This window comes from Dreissena polymorpha, chromosome 16 (genome assembly GCF_020536995.1).
Source record: "Dreissena polymorpha isolate Duluth1 chromosome 16, UMN_Dpol_1.0, whole genome shotgun sequence".
In the NCBI taxonomy this organism is placed as follows: domain Eukaryota; kingdom Metazoa; phylum Mollusca; class Bivalvia; order Myida; family Dreissenidae; genus Dreissena; species Dreissena polymorpha.
The window spans coordinates 17,714,097-17,741,658 of NC_068370.1; the positions used below are offsets into that span (position 1 = coordinate 17,714,097).

At 35.9% G+C, this 27,562-nt stretch overlaps 2 protein-coding genes across 6 annotated transcripts in view; one reads left to right on the forward strand and one right to left on the reverse strand.

Annotated features, from left to right (window-relative positions):
- The first annotated feature begins 2,041 nt into the window (after window positions 1-2,041).
- Window positions 2,042-8,449, forward strand: LOC127862288 (uncharacterized). 3 transcript variants are annotated; one of them, XM_052401357.1, is made up of 5 exons: window positions 2,042-2,253; window positions 4,195-4,885; window positions 5,412-5,471; window positions 5,651-5,676; window positions 5,902-8,449. In XM_052401357.1, the coding sequence occupies exons 1-5, from the start codon at window positions 2,230-2,232 to the stop codon at window positions 6,745-6,747; spliced, it is 1,647 nt and encodes a 548-aa protein (XP_052257317.1). In that variant the 5' UTR covers window positions 2,042-2,229; the 3' UTR covers window positions 6,748-8,449. The 3 variants fall into 3 exon arrangements, with proteins under 3 accessions (XP_052257317.1, XP_052257316.1, XP_052257318.1); XM_052401356.1 differs by lacking the exon at window positions 2,042-2,253 and adding an exon at window positions 2,309-3,214; XM_052401358.1 differs by lacking the exon at window positions 2,042-2,253 and adding an exon at window positions 2,309-2,723.
- A 15,006-nt stretch (window positions 8,450-23,455) lies between these two features.
- LOC127862291 (EF-hand calcium-binding domain-containing protein 14-like) overlaps window positions 23,456-27,562 on the reverse strand; it is a 42,319-nt gene continuing 38,212 nt past the window's right edge. For all 3 annotated transcript variants that reach the window (XM_052401360.1, XM_052401362.1, XM_052401363.1), the window contains 3 exons: window positions 27,406-27,483; window positions 26,818-26,997; window positions 23,456-26,490 (listed from right to left, as the gene is read on the reverse strand). In XM_052401360.1, coding sequence (XP_052257320.1) covers window positions 26,432-26,490; window positions 26,818-26,997; window positions 27,406-27,483 — 317 coding nt within the window. In that variant the 3' untranslated portion in view covers window positions 23,456-26,431. The remainder of the gene's footprint in view (window positions 26,491-26,817; window positions 26,998-27,405; window positions 27,484-27,562) is intronic.

The following is a 27,562-nucleotide window of genomic DNA, read 5'->3' on the forward strand; positions in this document are numbered from 1 at the left end:
TTATCACACTTATTGGTCAATATTACATTATATTTAATTATAGAAATATAAGTGCACTGGATTACCCGTAAAGCTTTGACGATAAACCTTACAAAACGTATTTCAAACGGAGTCTAAAGCCATCACATGTAGATCTAAGTGACGCAAAAGTATATTACAATATGGTTAACAGATCTTAAAAAATGATAAAAAGCTAATAATACAGATACTCTAGTTTCTCAACTATTTCCATTTATTCAAATAAATGATTCTTAACACGTTTTTTGAACGTCTTCTTAGACTTTGTACATCGTATATTTTGTGACAAGTTATTCCACTCTTTAATTGCATTATGGTAAAAAGATTTGGAAGTAAAAGTATCAACTCGATGTACGTGATAATCACCCTTATCATTCGATCTAATCACGTACGAGTGGACATCACTACATTTAGAAAATTGTTGTGCTTATAACTTGGAGCTATATTGTTAAAAATCTTATATACATGATTTAGTCGCAATTGTTTACATCTTTATTCAATATTCAAAATTTAAGATCATTAAAATCTGCATCACAAAGTGATGTTCTTCAATAGCAGTTATGAATAAAACGTACAACTTTGTTTTGAGCTAGCTGTAGTTTCTTTTTCAACGTTTGTGTAAGACCACAGAACCTAGAAGATGATGCATAGTCTAGATGGCATTGTATTAAGGAATTACAAAGAGTCTTCCTAAGAGACTTATTAAAAAAACTTTGTTACGATATAAAAAAATAATTCTTGAATTAACTTTATTTAAAATACTATCTACAATTGATGTACCTGAAAATCTGCATCTAGAAATAAACCGAGATATTTAACTGTACTTGTAGATTCTATTTCCTTACCATTACATGAAAAGTAAAAATTTGGATTTTGCTTAACTTTCTCTAGGATCCAAAACGAATATTAAATTTGATTTTACACTATCTTCGTTGGGGTTGTATTATTGGATAATCCAACTTTTTGACACTCCACCAATATTGAGCTGATTTTTTAATGGGCAATAGTTGGTTCCAAAGAATAAGCCCTGTAAAAATACTCTAATTATTTGCTTTTTTCATGAATAAGATTGAAAGATGTACTGAATAACAGTACCTTAACTAATTTACTTCAGGGCTAAACCAATCTGGTTTGACAGGGACATTAAATTTCAACTCTTGTGTCGTCCAGCTGGGCCATAGGGTTGTTTCAGAAGCTTACAAAACAAATAAATAAATAATTGCCCACACTATTTTAAAATGTGTTTGATATTTTTTGCTTCATGAAAATTTAATGAATACTTTTTTAAAAGTTGAAATACATGATATATGTTAGTTTTACAACATACAATGACCACGGACTTGTACTTTTGACCAGACAATTAGAATACTTAAGATGGTTGGCATGGCAAGTCTTGGAAACTGACCATGGAAAGTTAATGTGCATCTGTGTTTACAAAAAGTATTAACGATAATGGATAAATGCTTACTTCAAACATGCTCAAAGGAACCTGACTTCGAAGATGATTGTGTTTTATGCCTAAGCACTATAGCTATGAAACACAAATATGTAGTTTCATAGAAATACTGCTGACGACAACTCGAACTATGGGGGAAATTTTAAAACAAATGTATACTACATAACTTAGATATCCGAATTTTCCTTGTTCCTCTCCAATGCCCGGGACCGAGAGTTCATAATTTTGGTCTAAAATCGAGGCAACCTATAGCCTAACTGCACTGCATACTTTATGTACCACTATCATAAGTATTGGACATGATTTGCACTGTGTTTTCCTTCAATTGACAACTCTCCATGGGCGCGGCAATTTTGCTCGAAAAAAGTCCGAAAACAAAATGGCGCCGACGTTATACCAGAGGCTGGTTTATGCAATAAAAGTCCGGTTGGGTCCAGAGTGACTTCACTACGTGACACAAAAAAATGTTTATCTGAATATGAAGGCGTTGTACTTGTTATAAGTCTGAATAAACTTCCTGTTTGTCGGTTTCTTCGTTCATGTGTTTCATGTATTTTTCTTCTGTCTTTCTATAACTGCTACACTGCCATCGTAAGACTGTAAGACTCATGGCAACTACGGACACTATGCAACTCTGTTATCTTTTTTTTTCTTCATTCGTGTAAGCAAATAAAAAAAAATCACTAAATCAGTGAAATAAATCAATACCTCCTTTAGGATAAGCACGTACAGCTCCAGGGGCCGTTTCTGGTACAATGCGTAACTTTACGGACGAAAAGGTACGTACGTATAAAGTTAACTAACAGGTCCTCATTTTGAACGTTGCATTGAACAGAGTGGTTGAATGGCTGTTATCGCTTATACTGCACGATAAGTTGTTTAGTGCGTATTAGAATCATTCCGGAAGTGTTAATCATCCAGCTGACTGAAAAATACATGTGGCTTATCTACTTTGTTTACAAAGTTAGAATGGGTTTAAAATATGCATTGAACTATGGATATAAAACAATATGAGCATATAACATAGTGAAGGATTATATTCTTCAAAGATACTACTGCTATCAGATTGCAGTAATATTGTGTTCGCTTGTCGTGCAGTTTTAAAAATAGTGTCGGTAAAAGTTCTTACTATATATGCTTTAAGCGTACTTCATGACGTGATGGTGCAATTTATTCAATTATAGTTCATAAATTGCATGATCTTGATCTCATTCTTAAACAACTGAAGAGTGTGCTTAATATACGTGAGGTAATACATAGATATTTCAACATTTTATAGAATGGATTTAACAAACGTTTACGAGTACTGTTAGTTCGATTTAATGAGGTAATACAATTAAAGCAACGAACAACATCTGAAATAGACTTAACATGTCGGACAATTTGGATGACAACTATCACACACCGGAAGAGACTCTGTTGGAGGCGGCGTCAGGCAGCGATACTCCCGTGATAGTCCGGATCAATGAGACGTATCAAAACGAGGACTATGACGACTCCGGTTGGTTTGAGGACGGCTTGGAGATCCTGGTGGAAGGGGTGAGATCGATCGCGTACGCCCGAATACGGGTTTTAGACGTTCACGACGAGAAAGAAGCGCAAAAGGCACACTATGACGATTTCGTGGCGGAGAGGCAAATGTTCTTGGACCAGGTGTACCTTATGCCTATGAACGTCCCTTTGAAATTGAAACTTGTCACCAGACCAGGAAAATCAACAAAGTATATTTCAATCGCTCAGGTGCGTTCGTATTGTGTTGGTACACGCGCTAACTTGTAGAACCCGGGTAGCTATCCTTCCGTCGGCGTTTGTGTTTGTTGGCCACAATACAGACCACGTGGGGTTTCCCTCCGGGTACAGAGGTTTCTCGCATCAGCTCAACCATACCATAATGAATATACTGAATTAAAACCCTAAATAGCTAGACATTGCAGCTGTACATGTAGTTCAAACCTTTCGGTTCCTTGTTTTTTTTATCGTGTAGCGCTTTTACCATAACACGTTTATTAACATAAAAAGTTCAACTATAAAATGTTTTCTTTCATTATATGTTAAGTAATAAAAACGACTTGAACCCGTAATTAGATAACGATTGTTGTGTAACATGCATTAAATATGTGCCATTAAGAGGCTAATAATACAGCTAACCCACGCCGTACACAACTACTTCAAAACAAATATTCAAATATAAAATATAAAAACAAACGAGTTGTAACGTGAGCATAATGGCATTTATATGATCTTACATATTAATAATGGATGCCCATTGCAAATGTGACCCGATTTGTTAATCTGAACTACTGTATTACCGGCCCTCGATCACCAGTAACAGCTGAATTCAACCATTTAACATGCAATGTTAGGAAAAAGATTTATCAATACCACTCAGTTCACCTTTCACAATAAGACTTATTTGAGGACCATGCGTCTATTCGATCGATGTTGAAACAACATGACGTGTATTTGTCGCATACCTTGCTAAATTGAGGTTGAAATGATCGTTGAATGCAATAATGATAATGACGGTGAGGGATTGGGAATAGTAAAAAGGAAACTTATTACTTATGTCTATGTTTATAATGGGTACTTGACGATATTTGTTTTATTAGTCAAATCGCTAGAATTCAACATGTGTAATAAAGAATCTCGGATCATTGAAAAGTCTGTTATATCTGTTAAGCTGCCCATCACTTACTTATAGCATTATCCACATATTTCAGGTGATTGAAGATATGCCGACGAAGCTTCTGGTCCACCAAGATGTGATGTCGATCCCGCCCGGCGGCGGTCAGAACACTTTGGTTCCGGCCAACACGGTACTCACAGTAAAGCGCGTGTTTACGTGCTCTATCGACACGGCGCAATATCTCCAGTGCTCTTTCCAATCCCAGCACGTGTCATTCAAGGACACGTTACGCGTGCAGTTCAGCGCCATCGGCGACGACTCTCTTTACACAATGCGCTACTTGCAGATGGCCAGCGTGTTTCCCACAGTGTTCGAGTTTCAGCATCCCAAACCGGACGACGTTGTGCACTTCGTACACTACGATGCCAATGCTGCACTCACAATTGCGGAAGGCCCGCTGGAGCTGCTGGGTACAGAACACCTAAACGTTGTCATCGCCTGGAAACGCCAACACGAAGCAAAATCTTACAGTACGTTGGTCATACCGGAGTCTCGCGCTAAAACGCTAATGGTTCAGAAACGTAATTTTGATGACAAATTTACTAAGAACAACTTTATTCAAAGAAAGTTTACGGCTTGTAAACATCTGGATTTTGTCTCCGACAAGTTGTATTTAATACCACAGGATCCACCGAACGCTGTGTGTTTGAAAAGTCCAAATCTTTTCTTCTACGACCCAAAAGCATGTCGACTCCGCGTGGCAAAAGACGGCATTACATTCAATCGTAAGTAAAATAGCCAACAAATGTGTGATCGACGACAAGACAAATATATCTTTCATCATAAAAATTAACAACTAAACAAGCTTGTCCCTTTACGAAAGAAAGAGTTGTTAATATAATAAAAGAATTAAGGATTTTTAGAGTTTAGTATAACACTTCGTTTTCTCGTCCTTTATATTAGTCCATCAATCCATCGCACCTGTTTCTATGTTGCATTTTGTTATTTATTACACGTTGTAGCCTAAATGAGACGATCTGGCACCCGATACGACTCGAGTTAGTCTGTTCAACAGGCCTTAGGTTAACGGAGTGAGCCTGTACGGTCAGGCAATGGTATTACCATCATACCATTTGGATACATAAATACATAGATACATAAAAACCCATACGGTGACATAAATATAGAAATAAATATACTAGACATCCCTAATTTTGGACATAAATTGATCCAATTTAGAGGATGGGAGAGTCCAGTAGGCATAAATGGGTTTATGCAGGCGATGTATACCTAAGATGTTTGTGTTTGCAGCCTCCACGGATGAAGAATCATACGACAGCGACGACACGGAAATTGCGCCCCCTATACCAGGTAAGAGAATTGCTTGTGTTAGGTGGGAAATGAATTGCATTAATGGACACTACGGTTTTTCATTAATTTTCTCTGATGTCTATAAATTGTATCCATATTGGATGCCCTTCAGAAGATCACATGCAAATAAACATGTTTTATGTTCTTGTAATATATTTGTCTTCATTTGCTTGTTTCAGAACGAATTCCGGTCACCTGTCCTCAGGTAATATCAACTACAGAATAGTTATTGTTTTATTGAATAGTTTTACGTGTTATTGATATTTGTGTATTGTTATTTATTATTTTGTTACAGTTCTTTAAATATGGTGTGTAAAATTGTTTTTAAAGTTAATTATTTAATAATATCAAGTGCTACCTGGGGGTAATTATATTGTTGCATTTCTTATTGTTTCGTGTAAAATGTGTTTCCTTATCGTATTTTGGACAGGCCTCGGAGATTTCTAAGAAGAAAATTGGCCTATTTCACAACGTTCACACGGAAATCAAGAGCTTGCTTAAGAAACGTATTAAAAGTCTTCGTCGCAAAAGACAAGGAGAACAAATGCGAGAACCAGGCGGGTATCTTAGCAATCCCATGTACAGGCCTTTACATTCTATGCCAGACACTCTAACTGACGAATCAGACAACAACGCAACCGGTAACGGAAAAAAATATCGGAAACTCCCGGCTCCACCCCCAGAGAGCGCTGACTCCCAACAAATCACGGCAGCTACAATAAGCGTTGTACCAACATCGCGAAGAGAAATGCGCCCACTGCCGGAAATAGTTTCCACCCACAGCGACGAGGATTCAGATGAGTATATAATTCCATGTCCCTCGGTACCTCCGCGACATTTCTTTGCTCCCAGTAGCTCTGCGCCACAAAGGCCGGCGCCGCCGATTCCAAGCGACAATAGCAATGGTGACCATGGGATTGTTTCGAGCGCGCATATTAGCACCGAAACACTTTTGGCCTCTAATCAATCCGAACACGCCCATGAGAAACCAGGGTATGCGACGATATCGCAGAAAGACATGCAAAGTATTCTGGGCCACGGAAGAACGTGTAAAGACTTTAACAACTTGTCCGTAATTGAATTATACCACCTGTTAAAGCACTGCAACCTTCATGACATCGCTAACATTTGCTACGAGCACCTTTTTGATGGGCAGTTCTTCGCAAACGTAGATGTTCAGGAGCTGCTTCAAGATCAGCCGTTCAGTGCCTCTAACATTCAGATACTGAAGTTTAAAAAGCTTCAGGATGGATGGCGTCCTAACGATTCATCATAGAGCGTGTACCAATGTTACATTAGGAGTCAAACTAACTGAGATATTAATTACACTATTTGATTACTGCAGCAAGTGCAATTATCTGATCAGTTATATATTAAACGTCTTAAAATCGTACGTTTTTAATCATTAAGATTATTTAAGTACACGTAATTAACACACTTCAATTAAAACTCATCGATGTACTTGTATCAAAACTAAATGTTAATTTCTTTGATTTTTATTAATACATAACAATATGCTTCTTGTGACAATTAACTATGCCGGTTTCATGAAGCTCAACTAGTAAATGCACAATGTGTATATTAATAGATTGATAATGCGTTACATAAGTCTTTTTTCCAGTACTGTTGCACATAATAAATTGTCCTTTTCCGCCTCTATGACAAGTGAGAGACGTAGATCTATGGCACGCCATAGCTGTCTTACGTTGTTACATTTCTTCTGTCTTCTTTAGAATGTGTCTTATTATGTCAAACCGTCGTGATATCTTGTCCATATTTGTTGTTGTCTTGTCAAAACACAGTCGTATTACGTCAAACCGTCTTATTATCTTGTCTGAATGTGGTGCTGACTTGTCTAAATACAGTCTTATTATGTCAAACCGTCGTGTTATCTTATCCAAATGTGATGTTGACTTTTCAAAACCCAGTCTTACTATGTCAAACCATTGTGTTATTTTTTCCAAATGTGATGTTGACTTGTCAAAATACAGTCCTTTTATGTCAAACCGTCGTGTTATCTTGTCTAAATCTGGTGCTGACTTGTCAAAATACAGTCCTAGTATATCAAACCGTCGTGTTATCTTGTTCAAATGTGATGTTGACTTGTCAAAACACAGTTCTACTATGTCAACCCGTCGTGTTACCTTGTCCAAATTTGGTGCTGTCTTGTCAAAATACAGTCTTATTATATCAAACCGTCGTGTTATCTTGTTCAAATGTGATGTTGACTTGTCAAAATACAGTCCTATTCTGTCGAACAGTTGTGTTATCTTGTCTAAATCTGGTGCTGACTTGTCAAAATACAGTCCTATTATGTCGAACCGTCGTGTTATCTTGTCCAAATGTGATGTCGACTTGTCAAAATACAGTCTTATTATGTCAAACATTTGGACAAGATAACACGACTATTTGACATAATACGACTGTATTTTGAGAAGTCAACATCAAATTAGACAAGATAATTCGACGGTTTGACATAATAGTACTGTATTTTGACAAGTCAACACCACATTTGAACATGATAACACGACTGTTTGACATATTAAGACTGCATTTTGACAAGTCAACACCACATGTTGACAAGATATCACGACGGTTTGACATAATAAGACACCTTCTAAAGAAGACAGAAAGAAATGTAACATCTAAATGTGTATCGTTACGACTAATATCTACAGAGTAGGTACGTAGGGTTGTGTATTTAATGAACGGTCAGATTTATTCATAGAAATGAGCATTCCATGATCATATTTTAATCCATTTTTCTTTTACTCCACAGTGTGTAATGTCCAAACTGGTGATGACTATTTTTATGTGTTAAATATATTTTTATTTGTTTTTATTTATTGTTATCAAATGTATTATGACGCAAGAAATTATATCGGTTATAAAATGTAAATAATGGTGTTAACATTTGGCAAACATGAAATAGAATCTATCTTAACATCTCCGAATCTTTAATAAAACAAAATATCTTATGTTTTTGGATGACATTTCGAAGTCCTTCCACTTGTATAACATATAAAAGTCCTTGAATCATTTATGATCATACTGTTGTACGCATTACCATTTAGCTTTGGACCAGTAGCCAAATCAGCGATCGCTCCACCCACTTTGTTTTGTTAACGTTAAATGCTTGTTCCTCCTCTCCGACATTGTTATATATTTAAATTACCTCTCGACCATGTCAATCAAAGTAACGGTACAAACAAGTAGATGCCGATTATCCCTGCAATATGATTCGACAAACAAACGCTTATAATCGGGATCATTTTTGAGTTGTTTTCATAATGAAATTGGTCCTCGAAAGTAGCTTTTGATGCACTCATTACATTGTAATTGGTATAATAGTGTCGTTGAGGTATCATTACACTTGCGAATACTTATATGTCATCATGGTTTAAATGCCGTAAAAATAAGATAAGGACATACTATATGTAAGAAACGTTCATAAGTTGAGGAGAACTAAACGGTTTGCTTGAATAGTTTGGCTTACGAAAGCTCATTGAGTAAAATGAAATTGAAATCGTAAAATAACTACTATAATTGGTGAATATATTTGCTTAAACACTTGAGCGAACAAAACGGAAATCATTTAGCCTCGTGCCCTCAAGAGTAATGGTTTTTAAAAAGAGATTTTTTCAAGATTGTTGCGTAAGACTTGTTCGCGTTAGTGTGTATTGCTCAAGATTGCACTGAATAATGTCGATATGCTAATATAAGTACGGTAGTATGAAAGATACGTTATATTTTCCATCGAATTCGCACATGCTATTTTTGAAACTTACTTCTGCTTTGTATTTACATGCTTTTCTCGAAATGTTCATTTAAAATGTCATTCTAATGGTGTAAGAGTATGTGTGTGTTTGTGTTTATACATAACAGTGTTTGTAGTTTACGACTGTAAGAGAACAAATAGCGTGAAGGGAAATTGCGCAACATGCGATCAGTGTGGTCATGAGCTATTCCGTCCGCTTAAGAGTAAAACAATTTTTTCTGGTCTCGTTTGCGGACAGAGTTTCTCCTTACTAGACTGCGCGGATAGGCAGGCTGGTCTAAGCTACGCCGGCCGTATATGGCATAAGACCCACTCTCGCACGACGCGATTCAAATAATGATGCAATCGAATATGCTAAGCGTGAGATTCGCATTCTCGCGCATTCGTATTTAATTAGTTTATAATAATAAATTATGCACCTGGACACGTTATACGCCTATCGATAGTGTTATGTAAACAATTATCGGGTTAGAAAGATAACAAAACAGACATGCTTGCCGTATATCAATCACCTGATTTAAAATAAACAAGTTTAAATATTATGTTGTCTCTTTGTAAAAAAACTGTTATGTTTTATGTTCACAAGTCAAGTAGCACAACTCAGCTTGGCAGCTTTAGGAAATTAAATGTCATTGCCAATGATGTTATCAGGCCATGTTTTGTATCCAGATCGTCGAAGCACATTGGATGACAAAAACTATTTTTTTAATCAGTAAAAATAAGTTTATTCAGATTTGAAGTTTAACTGCTGATGTTTAATTCGTGATAGAAGCTTTGTTTTTAAAAATATTACTTTTTTATTGTTCGTATCCGACTTGCCGTTGCAACCAGAGTTGCGTTCATTACCATTTGATTAATATAATGTTCGCAGAGACTATCTATGTATCTTATCTTATCAGAGCACAAATTATACTGAGTGTAGAGGACCACCAAGGGATTAATCATGTGATTAGCCTGGTGGTTAAGGACATGTAATTAATCAAAGCGCTGAAGGCACTGTAGGTGTTCGCTGTTGTATACGTTTAGACGCATCTCAGTTAAAAAAAATATGTTATAGCTTTTTATATTGCAAGTTTTAAATGAACACAACCCATTCAAATTTATAAAGAGTGTTTCTTAAAGCACAGGTTCAGATGTGTTGTTTTTTTAAATCATTAATAAAAAATATAATTTAAGCTTCATTTTGGGAAAAAAAGGCTTAATGCATATGCATAAATTGTCATCCCAGTACCAGAGACTCCCTTTAAACGAAAAACATTAAAAAATCAGGAATGTCGTCCTTCATTAGCTTGTGCACATTGTACAGGCTAATCAGTATGCACAGGCTAATCTTATTTGACATGCATTAAGCCCCGTTTTCCCTGAAAGCAGTCAATGATAAACACTTGACAGGCCAATCTCGTCTTACAATCTGTTAAACACTATTAGTCATATTTACCCACTGCAGTGTACCAGTGGTGAACTATAAACAGGCAAATGTGGTGGTTATCTTTCCTAGCACGCGCTCATAGCATTTGTCGTCTGCTGCATCAGGCAGTAGTTGTCTTTCCATAGCGTAGCTAAGGCTTCTAAGCACATACTTATGGCGCACCAAAGGGGTCGAAACTTAAAATTCTGCTGCAGCAGAAGAAAATGCTGCTCGAGCAGTATCTAGATGGTGCTCGACCAGCAAAATTCCTGCCCGAGCAGCATTTTTTTCTGCTGCAGCAGAAAAATCCTGCTCGACAAGCATTTATTTTTAGAATAAGCCCTTGAACCCGTCAGCCAATCACATGTGAGCTTACAAACGGACGACATAAGCTACCTCTACGGAAACAAAATAGACCTGACAATAACTTTAGAAAAACTGCAACAAACTCATAATCTGTGTTTTAATCCATTATTATAAAATTCTCATCCCTTTTTCGTAGTTGTACATAAAATAATAATTAAGCTTTAAAATCTATAAGTCATGTAGGAACATGCAAATTTGGTTGATCAATTGCTCCAACGTTACATGAGTTATGCCTATGTGTAATATGATTCTGATTGGCTGATATCATAATCTAAAAATAAATGCTGGTCGAGCAGTGTTTTTCTGCTGCAGCAGAAAAAATGCTGCTCGAGCAGCAAATTGCTGCCCGAGCAGCATCTAGATGCTGCACGAGCAGTAATTTGCTGCTCGAGCAGCATTTAAATGCTGCTCGAGTAGCAATTTTTTCTGCAGCAGCAGAAGTTAAAGTTTCGACCATTTTGGTGCGCCATACATACTGATTTGCACAATATGCTCTATAACATTAGTGTGAGCTAACGCTCACACTAAAAAACAACTTGACGCACGACACATGACGCGAGACAAAAGACAGACGACGTCTGACACAGGACACCCGAAACGCAAAACGGGATGCAACGTGTTTATTAACACATAAATATTGGTCATATCCTATTTCCGCCATTCCAAAAGCAAAGCTTAAATAACGCAACATAAGTATTCCTTTTTTAACGATACTTTTTAAATAACAGTTACACCTTATGTCATAGGATATAAATACTATATCTGCACGTTCGTTTCAAGAAATCTGTAACAGTAAATGTATAATTATGAGATATTCTTTCATTTATTGGTGTGCAAATAATGTGCAATAACATGTATTTGTAAACTCCGTGAGACTTAACAACGCCAGCTTGACGTTCAACTCTTCCGGGACTTATATTAACGATAAACCAATACATGTGTTTGTTGTTGTTTGGTCCCTTCATAAACTTCTCTGTCTTCAAAGAGTGGATGATACTAGGATGATACTTGGCAAGGCGCGTGACAGGTTTAACTCTTCCGGGACTTAAGTAAACTTCTCTGTCGTAAATAACCTATGAAATCAGTCTATTCATTTGAAAAGCTATTTTCGACGCGCTATCGTATCGATCTGTGCATCTAATTTGCATCGAGTCTAAGTTTTAAACATGCTTCATGCAATACAAAATAGACGCTTTCAAAAGTTGACGAAAAGCTGAAGAACTCTTTCCAATTGTTTGTATTTGTGTTAGTTTAGTTTTAACCTATTTATTTTAGCTCGATGGAATCGAAAGCCTCAGGCTTATTTGAAACGCTCTTGAGTCCGATTCATGTGCAAAGAACCAGTACTTGGTGCCTTTGGGGGAGATCAGAAGAACGCTCCCACAGTGGAGCTCGAACCCGTGACCGGTCACTAGGCGGACACCATATCCATCACGGCACGGCGACCTTGCAGTTCTCACAATAATCGCGAGTTTGCACAATAACATGACAATACACATTTTTTCTTTCATTCAGTCTTTTGATGTTGTGTTCGTGTTTTTTTGTATTTGTAAATCAATTGACCCTGAAAGCCCGGGTTCAAATCTTGGCGTTTGACATGTATTCATGTATTTTCACCGTTTTATATACATACTTGAACACAATAGTTTATATTTTTGAATCGGTCAAAGCAAGAAGTTGACCACAAACTTTAAAGTTGACGCAAATCCGTGAACAAGTCCCCCTTTTCGTTCTTTTTATCGATTTGTGTTGTACTTTTGCTTTATCTATCCAACAAAACAATTACCATCTATGAGATCATCAACGATGACAATATTAACGTTATCATAAATGATCTTATTAGTACAATGCGTGAGTGTAATTTTATCCAAGTTAACTATTAATATCATGGTAATATGTACAGAAAATTAAAGAACATAAACAAGGGGCAGTGACCTACTATGGTATAATTGGGCGAAGAATATATTCAATAGATTAAATTTACCGAAACGCCAAACCGAAAGAACGACATCAGTCGTAAAGGGACTTCTTCACAGATTGTTTAAAGTTTTGAAATGTGTCATTAAATGTTTTAAATTGATTAATATTTTAAACTGGTTCTGCATGCTTGATTGCTTGCTTAACTTAAGTAATTAAAAAGTTCCCAATCCATAACGAATCCGATCCAACTTAATTTTCTATCATTTATATAAGTGCTGAGTAAACTTGAATGTGCCTGCAGAGACACAGTGGGAAGAAATGACGTAACACAGACAAAGGTTTATTTTAATATAAAAAAGCGTAAGATCATCACATCATGACACATATGGAACAACAAGTGTAATTAAGTAGTATTAATAGCAATTATATGTCAGATTTGTCCTTGTAGACTTTATAAGATATAAAAAAAAAACTACAAACATCAGCTGTACATGTTTTTGTTTGGCTCATGTTTCTGTATCAGCTGTTGAAGGATTCTTTCTAGCATATTATACATTTAAGCTCATGTGGTCCATTTATGGGGAATTGTATCTCAGTCCTCCTCTACGTTTAAATTCCCAATTACTTATCCTGCAACGAAAGATGCACTTATTACCGCCCTCTGTAAACAACATATTCTAAAAAGAGGGTTAAAATAATGATTCAACTAAAATTTCCAGAATAAGGTCAACACTTCATGAAAAACATTAAATTCATCAAAATATTAATGAAAAGGGCTGGTTAACATTATATTATCTCGTATATCTGCCACCACACAACTCATCCTCTTGAAATAGGTGATATTATTAAGATGGTCGACAGGTTTTTCGTACAGCATTGTTATAATTCTACAATAAGTAACGTGATTAAGAAAACCCTTACATTGCACCATATATCATGCTATAAAACTATAATATTGAAATAAAAATGTAAACTTTATAATACGTTGGTATGTATTTCGTGTAGAACCTTTTAAAATATTAAAAAGCTGTTTGTCATTTGAAAGGCAGGTCCCAAAATGCGCTGAAAAGAAAGTCAGTTCCAGAAAGGGGGGTTAAAACAATAGATTTCGGCAATAAATTAATTTTAAGGGATACAATCGCGTAGGGAAAATAAAATAATTGTGTGTTTCAAACCAGCTGTCATTGTGGGACCCTTTTAAACAGAAAAACACTTAAAGCGCCACCACGCAAAATAAGGACCGTCAGTATGACATTCATTAGTGTCGTATCGTCGTTCTGGCGTATACAAACCTGTCGTCCTCAACTTACTGCGGAGGCAACGTCGTACCAAAGCGATAAATATTTGCACCAATACGATTACTCAGGTGTTTGTCCTTCTGAAGTGTTCTCGTTTTGGCAACATTCAAAGTCGCCGCTACCTTTCCAATACGGTATGGCGAAATCAGCAGCCACAATTTTAAGAAATAACATAATAATCTTCTTAACTCGGTTTGTAAAGGGCGTGCAAGCCTCGTGCATAACTTTCATTGCAAATCAATAACTTGCCTATGAACAAGAACAAGAACTACACTTAGACGGTGAACCACTCTCACAGTTGTTGCCGGTAATCTTCGAGCGACTGGCCATTTTGCACGTAGAAAGGTCGTGTCATTATTATATCAAGTGATTTTGTAAAAGGGACTTGGTCATTTTGGTAAAATGGAAAAAATGGAGAGAAAAAAACAGTTTCAGATTTGCACATTTTCGTTGTTGTTCTGTTATTTGCAAGAAAACAATGGCAAGGAAACAATAATACTGAACATTAACCATGCTCTAAAATATCCAATAAATGCATCTATTGAAAATGTTTAATCCTGAAATGATAAAGCGTTACAAACGCAAAACGATAGAATAATTTGAAGAGTTCTGCTGTTATCGTTATATCTTTTACCACTACCTGGATTGATTATAAAAGTATAAAATACACTGAACTTTGTATAAGCACGGATACGCCCTGAAAGGTCACAGGGTGCGTATTTAAAGCCACACACCTTGCTTTGAAATGAAATACATGTTAATCAAAACATATAACCGGTCGCCGTGGCCTAATGGATAAGGCGTCCGCCTCGGGATCGGGAGGTCGAAGGTTCGTGCCCCATGGGGAGCGTTTGTCGAAGGATGGATGTTTGTCATTGGACTTGTTCCGATATGGCCGGGTCTTGAGCCGCGAGCGTTAAACATGAATGGTTACCGACTTCTATCTGCCTGGCGCCGGGCATAGTGATAGGAATTGGGAGGTACATGGAAAACACGCAAAAAGTGTCTCATAAGCCAAATTGGCAGGCCCTTTCATTAGGGTGACACTATAATTAGAAATACCTTTACTATAGATGCAATTTAAACGTGTGCAAAATTGTGCAAAATTATTGTTATTAAATTTATAGCATAGTTAGCAAGTAATTTATTATTTTTCAAACGGTACGGCTTTTAATACCGAAAGTAGGATTTCTAGACGTAAACGTCCATTCATTTCGACAGACGCGATTATTTTGAAGTTTTAAAGCGCAAAAAAAGACGAATTTCTATCTTGTAACCACCAGATATACATTTTATTTGTCATAGATAAAATATATGTCTTATTGGTACTTAAATTTACTATTCCAAATAAGGTGTGTGGCTTTAATGTTTTCGTGAAAACGCGGAGACAACATGTAAATAAACTCTCAATTACACATAAGCACGGATGGCTCAAAAAACTGTGAACAAGTCCATTTAAGATTCCAAAAAGGAATATGGCACATAACGAAGCGAAATGACGACCGTATGCTTTCATTATAGTTTTTGATAATCAGTAACCATCCGTTGAAATTGAAAACATTATTCATCGTTTAAATGCGAACCGATGTAATAGAATGGAGGCGTTGCTGCTCGTTCCGTTCAAATTGCCAACCATTAAATACATGGATCGCTTAAATGAAGCACAATCTGCCATCGGCAAAGTACTTGCAAAAACTTCCGTATTATTATGGAATTTATCATTTGATCTTGAAGGTAAGGGTTGGAATCCCGGTAAGCAAAGTTTTAAAGTTTTATGCATTCATTTTTTTCTCGATTTTATTTACACGTGAACACATAAGTTCGTTTGTTTTCAGCTGTCAAGTTTAGACGTTGAATGAGAACTCTAAAGGAAACAAAAAAGCCATTCGAATGGGGACAATAGAACACACTGTTGCTTAAAAAATGAAAATTTTAAAATATTATTTTTAGCGTTATTTATGGGTCAATGAGCAACGATTTATTTCTTGAGCTTAGCAAATGAAATACCATGTCTAGTGATGCAAATCCATTATCAAAACGGCAGAAACAATAAATAAATCTTTATTATTCTAAACAGATGATTATTCGAAAAGGAGTGCTATTAAAAAAACTGCATACATATGTTCGCATCTGGAATGAAATATTGAGACTACACATAAATATAAATATACAAGTAAGCTATTTCATGTCACTGTCCTTGTATGCTGTCTGTTGCATTATAATATAGACTTAAATTCAAACAGTGAACACGTCTATTTACAAGCATCATTTCTTGAATTTGTATGAATAGGTATCAATAAACAGGTAATCAATTTGTGGATTAAGATGATATTCGCTAAAGTGTTGATGGACGTTCAACGATTTAAAGCGATAAAATATGCAAATTACCTTTAAGATAAATCAAGTCGGATTTAGTTCGCATTGAGGACAAGTCGTGTATGTTTTTAAGATGAAAACAATGACACACGAAATTGTATTTATGTTCGTACTCTATCATTTGCGGAGTTATGGAATGGGTAAAATAGATACTAACTAAATTTATATATTACAAACAAAATATCTTGTCAAAAAGGGATGAGTATTTAATGCAATGGTCGTGTTAATTTAATGGTAAAGTGCTGGTACTTGTAGTGGTGTAATATGATAGCTTTGTGATGGTTGGAATAGTTCTGTTGATTGCAGTTACAGGTGCGGCGGTAACAGACGTAGAGATTCTCCCGCTGGTGCTTTTTGCTTCTCGAAATGATGTTGGTGTTTTGATTCGTAATATTGTGGTGGTGATCATAATCACAGGATACGAATAGTAGTGGTTATGGTGCCAGCATTTTTGGTAAAATGGGATTTATGGTGTTATAAGGAACACGGTTTCTTACTTACCCCTTACTGTGTGATAAAGGGTGAGTAAAAGAATATGAGGGGGGGGGGGGGGAAGCGAAGTAGTAGAATATTTAGCTATAATGCATGTTTTGAAGTCGTCTTGTTTACTTGATTCCAGGCGTCGTGCTTTTAAAAATTCATCAAATTTATCGTCACCATGATCATCATTCCCTTGACTTTGATCAGGTCGTTGAGGGAAGTGAGGGACTCCGATTCTCCGCCAGCCAGGTCTGTTGTGGGCTGATATGAGTAGCTCATCCATGGAGAGGGACGTCTACTCTTTCACACTTTCCATCCAGCTTTTTTTCTTTTTTTTTTCTTCTTTTTCAGCTTTTTATTAAATATGACATAACTCATTTAAAAAGCTTCATACATGGTCAGCAGGGTCACAGTTCGTTGCAATCAGAAATATGATGCGATGACAATTACTGACAAATAACACTTGTGGAAATAGGATGTAGATGTGAAATATAATATGGTTATAAAACGTACAGAAACTGACGACATAAATGATAATTATTAATGTGTGTTGTTCGATTAGCCAGCCCATGCCGTGCGGGTTTTTTCGGCCGCGAATGCATGTTCGTCTGCCACTGTGCAGGTGAAAAACCGTGTGACGACACAACCGGTAGATGCGCAAACGGTTGCGCAGACGAATGGACCGGCGCTTCGTGTCAAAGAGGTAAGCACAAAAAAGAAACCTCTGAAGAAAAAAATGTTCGAGCGTAAGGGGACTGAAATATACCTCTCAATTGTGATGGCATGGGTTGCAATTATTAATGTATCACACACATTAACCCATTTATGCCCGATGAACTCTCCCATCTTTCTAAATTGAATCAATTTAATTTCAAAATTAGGGATGTCTAGTACATGTATATTTATTTCTAAATTTAGAATATTTCTTACAGAAATTCCTTTAAGCAAACAGCGAAGACCCTGATGAGACGTCGCATTATGCGGCGTCTCATCTGGTTCTACGCTGTTTGCCAATGCCTTTTTTTCTAAACGCTAGGCATAAATGGGTTAATAAAGTGAATATATTTCATGCTTCCCTCTGACATTGTATAAGAACACACACATTCAAGTTTCATCAAAACAAATATATGTTGCGATTATGATTTAATATCAAATTTTGATCATATATTATTGAGCTGTTTGTAGTTCACTGTTTGTTTTAACTTAAAGGCTAGTCATGTGACCGAGTATATTGTAAGAATAACACTTAAACTTTTACAATGTCAAACGTTTTCTTATTTGAAGAGAATATTGCGTTCCGTCGGAGGACCAGCCAGAAAAGTGCGACTGCCGGCAACGACGCCGATGGTGCTATGGCAGTCGACGACAACGCCGATACGTGTACTCACACCCGGCCCGGGTCGCCTTGCTGGTGGTCCGTGACGTTGGATAATGACGTAACCGTCAATAGCGTATCTATACTAACTGGTAAAAAATGTTTTATTAACCACAAACTTAAGTATCGTCTTAAGTCGTTCAGACGTTACCATCCACATCGCACTGCTTGGATATACCGACTGAACAGCGTTTACTTGTATAATAACGACTGGGAGCTTTGCGGCATCTGTTACATATGAAATTAATACGATAATTGCAAAAAATATTTTGCCATATCCAGGGCATGTGGAACACTGCACTTTATTGGTTTATTGGATAATTTGCAAATTAAAGCCAAACTTCGGAAACAGTTCTTGCACTGGTGCCCTTAAGTGCCATACATGCTGATGAACGTCAGTCTCTTTGACTGGAAGGTTTACGTGGGGACAGAAGACAGCGTGCTCACCATGGACCTCTGCACGAGCGCGCGTGTCACGAGCAGTGGTGCCACCTTGCGGTGTGACGTTATAGCGCGCGGAAGTCACGTGATGGTTGTCAATCGAGCCGGACCGGTGAACATATGTGACTTCCGCATATATAGAAAGAAAATAGAAAAGTTCTTCTTTCATATCAGCTTTTTTGTCTGTCATTGTTTCTTCTTATTGAAAATATGACTTTTCTTGTGCTTATTTATCCGGGTTATCCCATGTGGAATCATTGTGTACGAAGAAATTAGTTTACATTATTGTTACTGTTGTTTACCATTAACATGATTTTGTAAAAGAAAATATACCTATTAGTTTTGCCATTATTAGCAATTTGCAACTACGACGGAGTTTACACCTTCGCACGCAACGTTTTTGTTTATTTATATCTGAATAAGATGTGTACGGCGGCATAAAGGGGACATAGGAAATATTTTATTTAACTATTTCTATGACGTGCGCACGTCATAGTTATGACGTGTCCACGTCATAGCTTTGACGCACGTCATCGTTATGACGTGCGCACGCCATAGTTTATGACGTGCGCACGCCTTAGTTATGACGCGCACGTCATAACTATGACGTGCGCACGTCATAGAAATAGTTAAATAAAATATTTCCTATGTTATATTATTTAACTATTTCTATGACGTGCGCATGTCATAACTATAGCGTGTGCACGTCATAGCTACGACGTGCGCACGTCATTGAGACTGTCAAATCAAATATTGCCTAAAAAATGCCCCTTTTAGGCAACTCTATGACGTGCGCACGTCATAGCTATGACGTACGCACGTCATAGAGACTGTTAAATAAAATATTGCCTATGTCCCCTTTATGCCACCGTAGATGTGAAACATAGACTGGAGTAATTTTACCGCAGAGTGCATTCCATTCTGTTTCGGTACCACGTGCGATTACACCTGCAACTGCAATACCGTTTCGGAAGTTTGCGACAGTGTGCCAGGCGCATGCGTGAGCGGATGTGCACCTGGTTGGACCGGAATTGACTGTCAGACTGGTAGGTTACAACAGCATGAAATTAAACGTGAATGAAAACAGAAAATGTCGTTTTTAAGTCAAGGACTGAATACGTGTGGAAAACAAGCTGTACACAGTCCTTACTCTGAGTGTAAAACTTTAGTATCCGACATCGAAATGTCTGTTAGAAAAAATGTTCAACTCGCTCTCAATTTATGGGCGGTTAAATTGTGTTCAGTTTTCGCGAGTCATGGGCATAATTCTTCTGCTTTAATGAAGTTGCAGATTACATGTAATAGTTACAGGGTTAGTTACCCTGTAACGATTATATCACGCCAACTACTTTCCATCTCATCAAATTAACAAGGATAAACGCTTTTTTTTATAACTAGTATTATCGAAAATATTACATTCAAGAACATTATATAACAACAACAAAACTTCAGGAAAAATCCTGAACAAACGAATGTAAAATATAGAATATATGGGGTCAGCATGTGACGTGAAACAGCCAATTAGAGAATGTTTCTACTGCCCCATATTGTCTACTACTGACACCATATAGAATATATGGAGTCAGCATGTGACGTGAAACAACCAATGAGAGAAGAGTATTTAGTAGATGATCATGGCGTGATGGTTATATTACACTAATTCCGATTCCCATATGGCCCCATTATAAAACTGACAACTTTCACAGCTTTTTTCTTGCCTTTCCGAAGTATCAATTTTTCCGAACCTGGTATCATTTTAAAGATGGATCTGTCCTCTTCCAATAATTGCAATCAAAAACATACCGTCTCGCAACTTCTAAGAAAGTGACATCGCTGTCGAATGAACCCACCGTAGAAAAACGTGTTTCGGAAGCCTAATTTCGACAACAGCCCCACACAATAGAAAACACACCCTCAAAAGTTCATGTTTTAAGTAAGCTTCCAATCCAAGGCATCAAAGTACTCCAGACACATACAGGATATTACAAATAACAACAAGAGACATGTCTCACGTTGTTAAATGGCTTTTTTTCAAGAAGAGAAAAGGAACTCTTTAGAAATAGGCACTACTTTCATTGACCACGGAGGGATACACAATGATTTAGTGTAATGTAACCTGATATAAGTATGTATCGGACAAAGAAGCTAAACAAAGGAACAGTGTTAAATTCCTTAGTTGCTTATCCATGTTATATAACTGATTCACATGTACGGTCATGTATATTTGTCCTAAAATGTAATACAAATGACCTATCTGTACGCCATTCTAGTTTGCATTAACACGTATGGTGCCGACTGCCGACTGCAATGTGGCCACTGTGCAGACGACAAACCGTGCGATCACGTGACAGGCACCTTCCAACATGGCTGCCAAACCGGTTGGACGGGCATATTCTGCAATGAACGTAAGCAGAAACAAAGATTTCTTGAAAACATAATTAAAAGCTGATCGGCTGGAAAGTAATTAGACGGGTCTTTAACTGGCACTATTAGCAATTTGTTGAGAAAACATCGTTGGTCATTACAAATATTCATGTTCGAAGGTCGAATTCTGGCTTTATTGTCAAAGACTCAAAATTATCATTCCCTTTACCAGAACAGTTCAAACATAACTAAATGAACGGATTCTTATCATTTTCAAGGATTCAATGAATAAGATTTAACAACTGCAACTCGGCTGTCTATTAAGTTGTATATGATTCTTTACTTGCAATAGAAATTGTGCAAAATCAACAGTAATGATGATCATGTATAAAAGGTCATATAAGACAATACATTACACAAGATGCCACAAAATCACTTGTCAACTCACTGGTGACATCCAGACTGGACTATTGCAATGGGCTGTTATACGGTGTCCCACAGAACAAACTAGATAAACTTCAGAAAGTTCAGAATTAAGCAGCTAGAGTTATCTCAAGGACTTCTCGGTATGAGCACATCACACCTGTTCACAAGGATCTACACTGGCTACCCATACAACACAGAGTAAAATATAAGATTATGACTCATACTTTCAAAGCACTCAACGACCAATCACCCATTTACATCAGAAACTTGCTTAGCATCTATAAACCAAGAAGATCACTTAGATCACAAAACAAATCGACAATATTAGAAGTACCATCAAATATAAAAGGCTCCTATGGCGACAGCAGCTTCGCAGTAGCAGCTCCGACTCTTTGGAATTCACTTTCTTGTGGAATCAGGGATGCCAAATCATTGTGTTCTTTGAAACGGTCACTTAAAACACACTATTTCATTGAGGTGTACGGGAAGTAAGTCTCTGGGGGCAGTGTGCTCAGTTCTGTGAACTTGCGATTGAGGATTGCCTCGCACACTTGTCATGTCTCGATCACACCTCTTCCCTGCCAATCACACATTTTTATAATTATGGTATGTCAATAATAGATTCTTAATGTGTTTTCAACAATACCATGATAAATATTATTTTTAATTAATTTAACAAGAATTATTCCACCATATTGACTAATGTATTAAGCATGAGCGCGATGATTCTCGATACTGTTAATACTCGAATCAAATAGCAATGCCCGACAAACCAATAAAACAGGTTTGTTCGAAGAACGCGCGTATAAATATTTAAAATATGTACGGATACTTAGCGTGAAGCCGGTTGGCTCATGTTTTAATATTACTTCCATTATTATTTTGGTTTTCTGTTTTGTATCTATAGGTTTATGGCCAGCAATATGTAATAATGTAAAATAAGCCGCAAAAACTCCGCGTAACATCCCGTACTGCGTGTGATGCAGCTAAGAACTGCACAGAAAGACATTCGCTATCCTTGATCTCATTCATTGAACTCTTTACCTTTCATGAACTCCAACCACAATCAACGCCGTATATCTTTTTTAAAAGATATTTCTTGTTAGCTATATAAGCAATCCTGGTAGTTCCCCAAAATATCGATTCGCGTCGAACGACGCTTTTGACTGTTGGACAGTCACTTTAATAAGTTATTGAAATATGTTTACAAAAATCTTTATCGCATAAAACAGTATGTCTTGCAGTCTTTGCCGCTATCATAACAATTAAATAATACAGTATTGTAAACACCTGAAATCGGTGCCAAACTTTCATGTTGCATGCAGCGCAACCATGTATATAAATTTATAACAAATATAATTTTGGCCAAGAACACAGGCTTATTACATAAAGTCATTCACATGTTTTTCACATTGCCATAAACCGCATAAAGACAGTCTTGTATGCACTTGTTGAAATTCTTCTGAAAAAAGTTTGAAAGTTTTTTGGAAAAAAGCACAACTTACCGGTGTGTTTACATCCATTTGTGAACCCCTTAGTCACGTGACCCTGCGCCCCGATACAATGATGAACATTTTTTTTATTTTTCCAAGTTAATGACCCTTTCCCCGAATGAACATAAGTGAAATCACCGTATTGCCTTTATATTAACATGTATAACTTCGAAATGCGGGCGATTCTTCGAGATCGAATAGTGTCATCCATGACTTTAAAACACAAGTTTCTTAATACATACTAACAATTAACACATACTTGTATCAACCACTTTATTTTTAAATTCATTAATTGCATTATTAACATAAATAAATTAACATAAATGTTATGTCATAAAACAGAAGAAAAAAGATGCAGCAAAGTCTACACCTATTACACATGTACAAAACATTGACTAATTATGCAATACAATTCCGCTATTATTCAAAACATTCGCTGTTACTTAAAGATTTTAAACGTTTAACTACATGACGAAAGACAACACATATAATTAAAATAAAAATCAGTCGCCGATACGCATTTTTGAAAAAAACTGCAATGCCATAATCGATAACATTGTATTAATATACTTAAGATATTTACGTTCGTATTTTACTTTGAACAGCAATGCTTTGCTATTTAACAATTGCGTGGGTGGGGCTTGTTTCTGGTTTTGAGGTCCCAGATTAGGAATACCTTTAAAGCGGACAACCACCCACATTTTCTTTGAATGGACGGTTTCTATGCGGTGACCCTAGTTTCATTGACTTTATTTGCCCAATGGTGTAGTTTTAGCAGTAAAATGAATGTAATTGTACGCTAATCCTGTTAAAACAGACTTCACGACCATTTGAGAAAACAAGGCCAGCGAATTTCAGTGAATTTCCAGTATTTCTGGATGCATACATTTGGTTATTGTTAAATTAGACTAAATGTGCATATCATGCAACCTACAAACAGCTTATTTGTATTATTTGTATTTATGTTTGACAACGACCACACACTTTTCTATATTTGGAAGTTTTACCCCACCCATGCATTTCATATATATGTAGTATATGAAGTATCACAGATTAAAAACAAAATCAAAATCATGATTTTCATATGAACATATGGCAAACTTAACAACACTATAGGCTTGATCCCACGAGCTGAACGATTCTATCATAAATATATTATCAAGGGAATTTATATTTGGAAAATCACTCATTTATACCCTTTTCCGCACTTATTTTTAAGAAAATTATGCTGCAAACTGCTATTCTAGATGAAATCACTGTTTCATTACTGCCTAAAGTGCACTTGCAAGCTATGGACACATTTCTTCTTGCTATGTACTATAACAGTCTTGCTCTGTTCCCCACCAAAAACATAAGCAGAATCCTAATAGATCTGTACACATAAGTACAAAGGTACTCAGACTCATGTGTTATAACAAGACAGGCATTAACATTTTCAAGCTGTGCAGTCGTACTTTATGAACTTGTGCGTCTGGCCAAACTTTAAATATTGATCACAAATAAATGTAACACAATAAGTTGAACGTTAATAAATTAATAAACAAGATGTGTTTGTGAAACACTATGTCCCCCTAATATATTTGACCTTTGACCTTGAAGGATGACCTTGACCTTTCACCACTCAAAAGTGCAGCTCCATGAGATACACATGCATGCCATATATCAAGTTGCTATCTCCAATATTGCAAAAGTTATGGCCAATGTAAAAGTTTGACGCAAACCAACAAACAGACAGGGCAAAAACAATATGTCCCCCCAGTATAGACTGGGGGACATAAAAATATATTTAATTGGGATACTTATTTTGAAGATGTGAATCCCCTTAACAGTAATTTAAAATAACTTGAACTGAAAGAAAACACAACATCTTAATGGAAGATACAACAACAGTATAATAAATGACAATTAACATAATTTTCTTAATTAAACCAGTCAAATAATTATTTAATTTAAAATTATACACAAATCAATGAATATTTGATGCATACATTTGTATTATGATACACTGGTTCTGTATAAATAATTATGAGAGATTTTGTATGAATCATAGGTCATGAGATTTAACATTTTTTCAATTATTTCTCTTCCAGTATGAAAGCCATAACGTTGATATTTATAATTAAACATATTCTGTAAACCAATTATCATTTGAGTGTCTGTAAAGAAAACTAAAATCTAAATGTAACCGAATTACAATTAACTTATAGACATCATTATAACATATGAACTTACTGTACTGAACTGTATGTATGAGGAAAAATTAACTAAAATGATAAAGAAAACGGGTTTTTGAATGTATATACTTTCCACACGTTTTTGGACCATATTTGGATTTTGCAAACAATATTTATACATGCATAAATAATAACTATTAACACTATGTACAATTAACAATTTCCTAATGTTCCAAGGAAGGAACTCGCACAAAATGAATGGGCTATATTAACATTTTTAGGATGAAAATAATGCTATTGTTTTTTTGAAAGAATTTTTTATTTTTTTGCATTTTATAGTGCCCGATTACAACCCTCTTTAACACTTAAACAGCTTTTATACTAATAGTTTTGCTATGCAATTACTTAAAGACTGTATATACTAAATGTACTAAAAGTAATCTATACTTCCTTGTACACTTAAACATGCAAAAAATGTGCAGATTTTGCAGAATTGAGTCTCTATGTACTGATTTTTTGCTTTGTTTCATAAGGAGAAAAAATCTAAATGTTACACACACCTTTTGTGTCAACAAAATATTTACAAACCAATACCATGTATGAGACACCTGGCTCATAAAATTAAATTATAATTGAATGTAGATTAATTTAATGAATCCTGTATTCAGATTTCCAGAAATATGCAATCAATATAATGTTAACATATTTCAATATAAAAACATTAAAAACACACTAAACTAATGAAAGCTATTTTAAAATATTCAAAAATTATTATTCGAATCAGACTAGTGTTTTTTTAATTCACATTTAAATTTAAAAAAATACAACATTCACATTAATAGATAATAAAGAGAACTAACTATATATTTGAAAGTGACACGAAATAAAATTTTGTACCACATAAGTTGCTAGTTTATTATCTAACATCAATTTTCCATTTTAAATGAATTTTATGAGAAAAACAATACTAAAACATTGAAGATTTTTCTGTAAATGAATGACACACCACCTTCTCAATCAAATGTGATGACTGGATTTGGTAAAGACGCAGAGGTGATGTTCTACCTTGGTGGCTCCTCTCTCATTTGTGGGGTAGCTGCCATTGTGGGTGCTGCAGTAGCTGAGGAAGAATCAAAAGGCATTCAAGGGTAATGTTCAATACATTTATGATTATCAAATAAGGCTTATAATCATGACATATATGTTTTTTATTTGCAAGTGTTTCATGTTGCCCAATTCAATATTCCATTAAGTAAATATGAAAGGGAAAGATGAGCTGTTTAACACATGCTAATGTAATAAATAAAAGAGGCTGATGTATTAGTTTTAAAAATTGCAAAAGGACTCTCAGCAGCCTTTTAACAATTCAGAGAGGTACATGCTTATTTTTTAGCCATTAAATATTTTTTTCTTGATTACAAATTATCTTCAAATGAACAAAACTTACTTAAAACAATTCCAAAGGCTTTGGCCATCTCTTGCATTGAGTACAAGCCATTATTGTCCTCATCATATTTCTTCATTTCTGCTTCGGCAAGGACATTAGAACCCAGATGGTTTTCAAGTTCCTTGTAATCCACTTGACCAGATGATTGAACGTCCCAGCGACGGAAACTGATATCAAAGTCTGAAGAAATAAACATATTTATGTATTATCAGTGAAACCCACAAATTTACTATCAACACTAACAGCATTTTAAAGTTTTATTTAAAGTGCATAAGTCCTAAAATGATGGTTTACATAGTTTCTTGTGATCTCAAAAATCCCACATAGCTCGAAAACCCTGTTTGTATTGTTTTGCGCACAACAATTGGCATTGAAATACATGACATTTGATGTCTAACACAACAAACACATAATTTAAACATGTCTGCAGAGAATTGCAGATCCAAAAGCAAAACATTATCAGGTTTATAACTGTTTATTTCAGACTTATTGAAATTACACATAAGTTAATTTAACAGAGAGAGATTTAACTCAAATTTAAACAAAAAATACCAAATGACAATCAAACAAAGTCAAAAGCAACATTACCTTCTAAATTGTTAATCCATGGTACTTTCATTGTACTTCGTCCGTCTGTATTCTGCATACTGGCTGGAGTTGTATTTACTGCCCATGGAAGAAAATGTCACAAAAATAAAAGAATATACAAACGCAAGCATGAACTGTCTTCATCACTCTATTGGAG

What these genes read in the sequence shown, in the direction of transcription:
- LOC127862288 (XM_052401356.1), top strand. Translation starts at nt 2,846, where the DNA reads ATGTCGGACAATTTGGATGACAACTATCACACACCGGAAGAGACTCTG. An exon ending in AGTATATTTCAATCGCTCAG is followed by an intron (nt 3,215 to 4,194) that starts GTGCGTTCGTAT and finishes CACATATTTCAG; the next exon opens with GTGATTGAAGATATGCCGAC. An exon ending in AATTGCGCCCCCTATACCAG is followed by an intron (nt 5,472 to 5,650) that starts GTAAGAGAATTG and finishes TGCTTGTTTCAG; the next exon opens with AACGAATTCCGGTCACCTGT.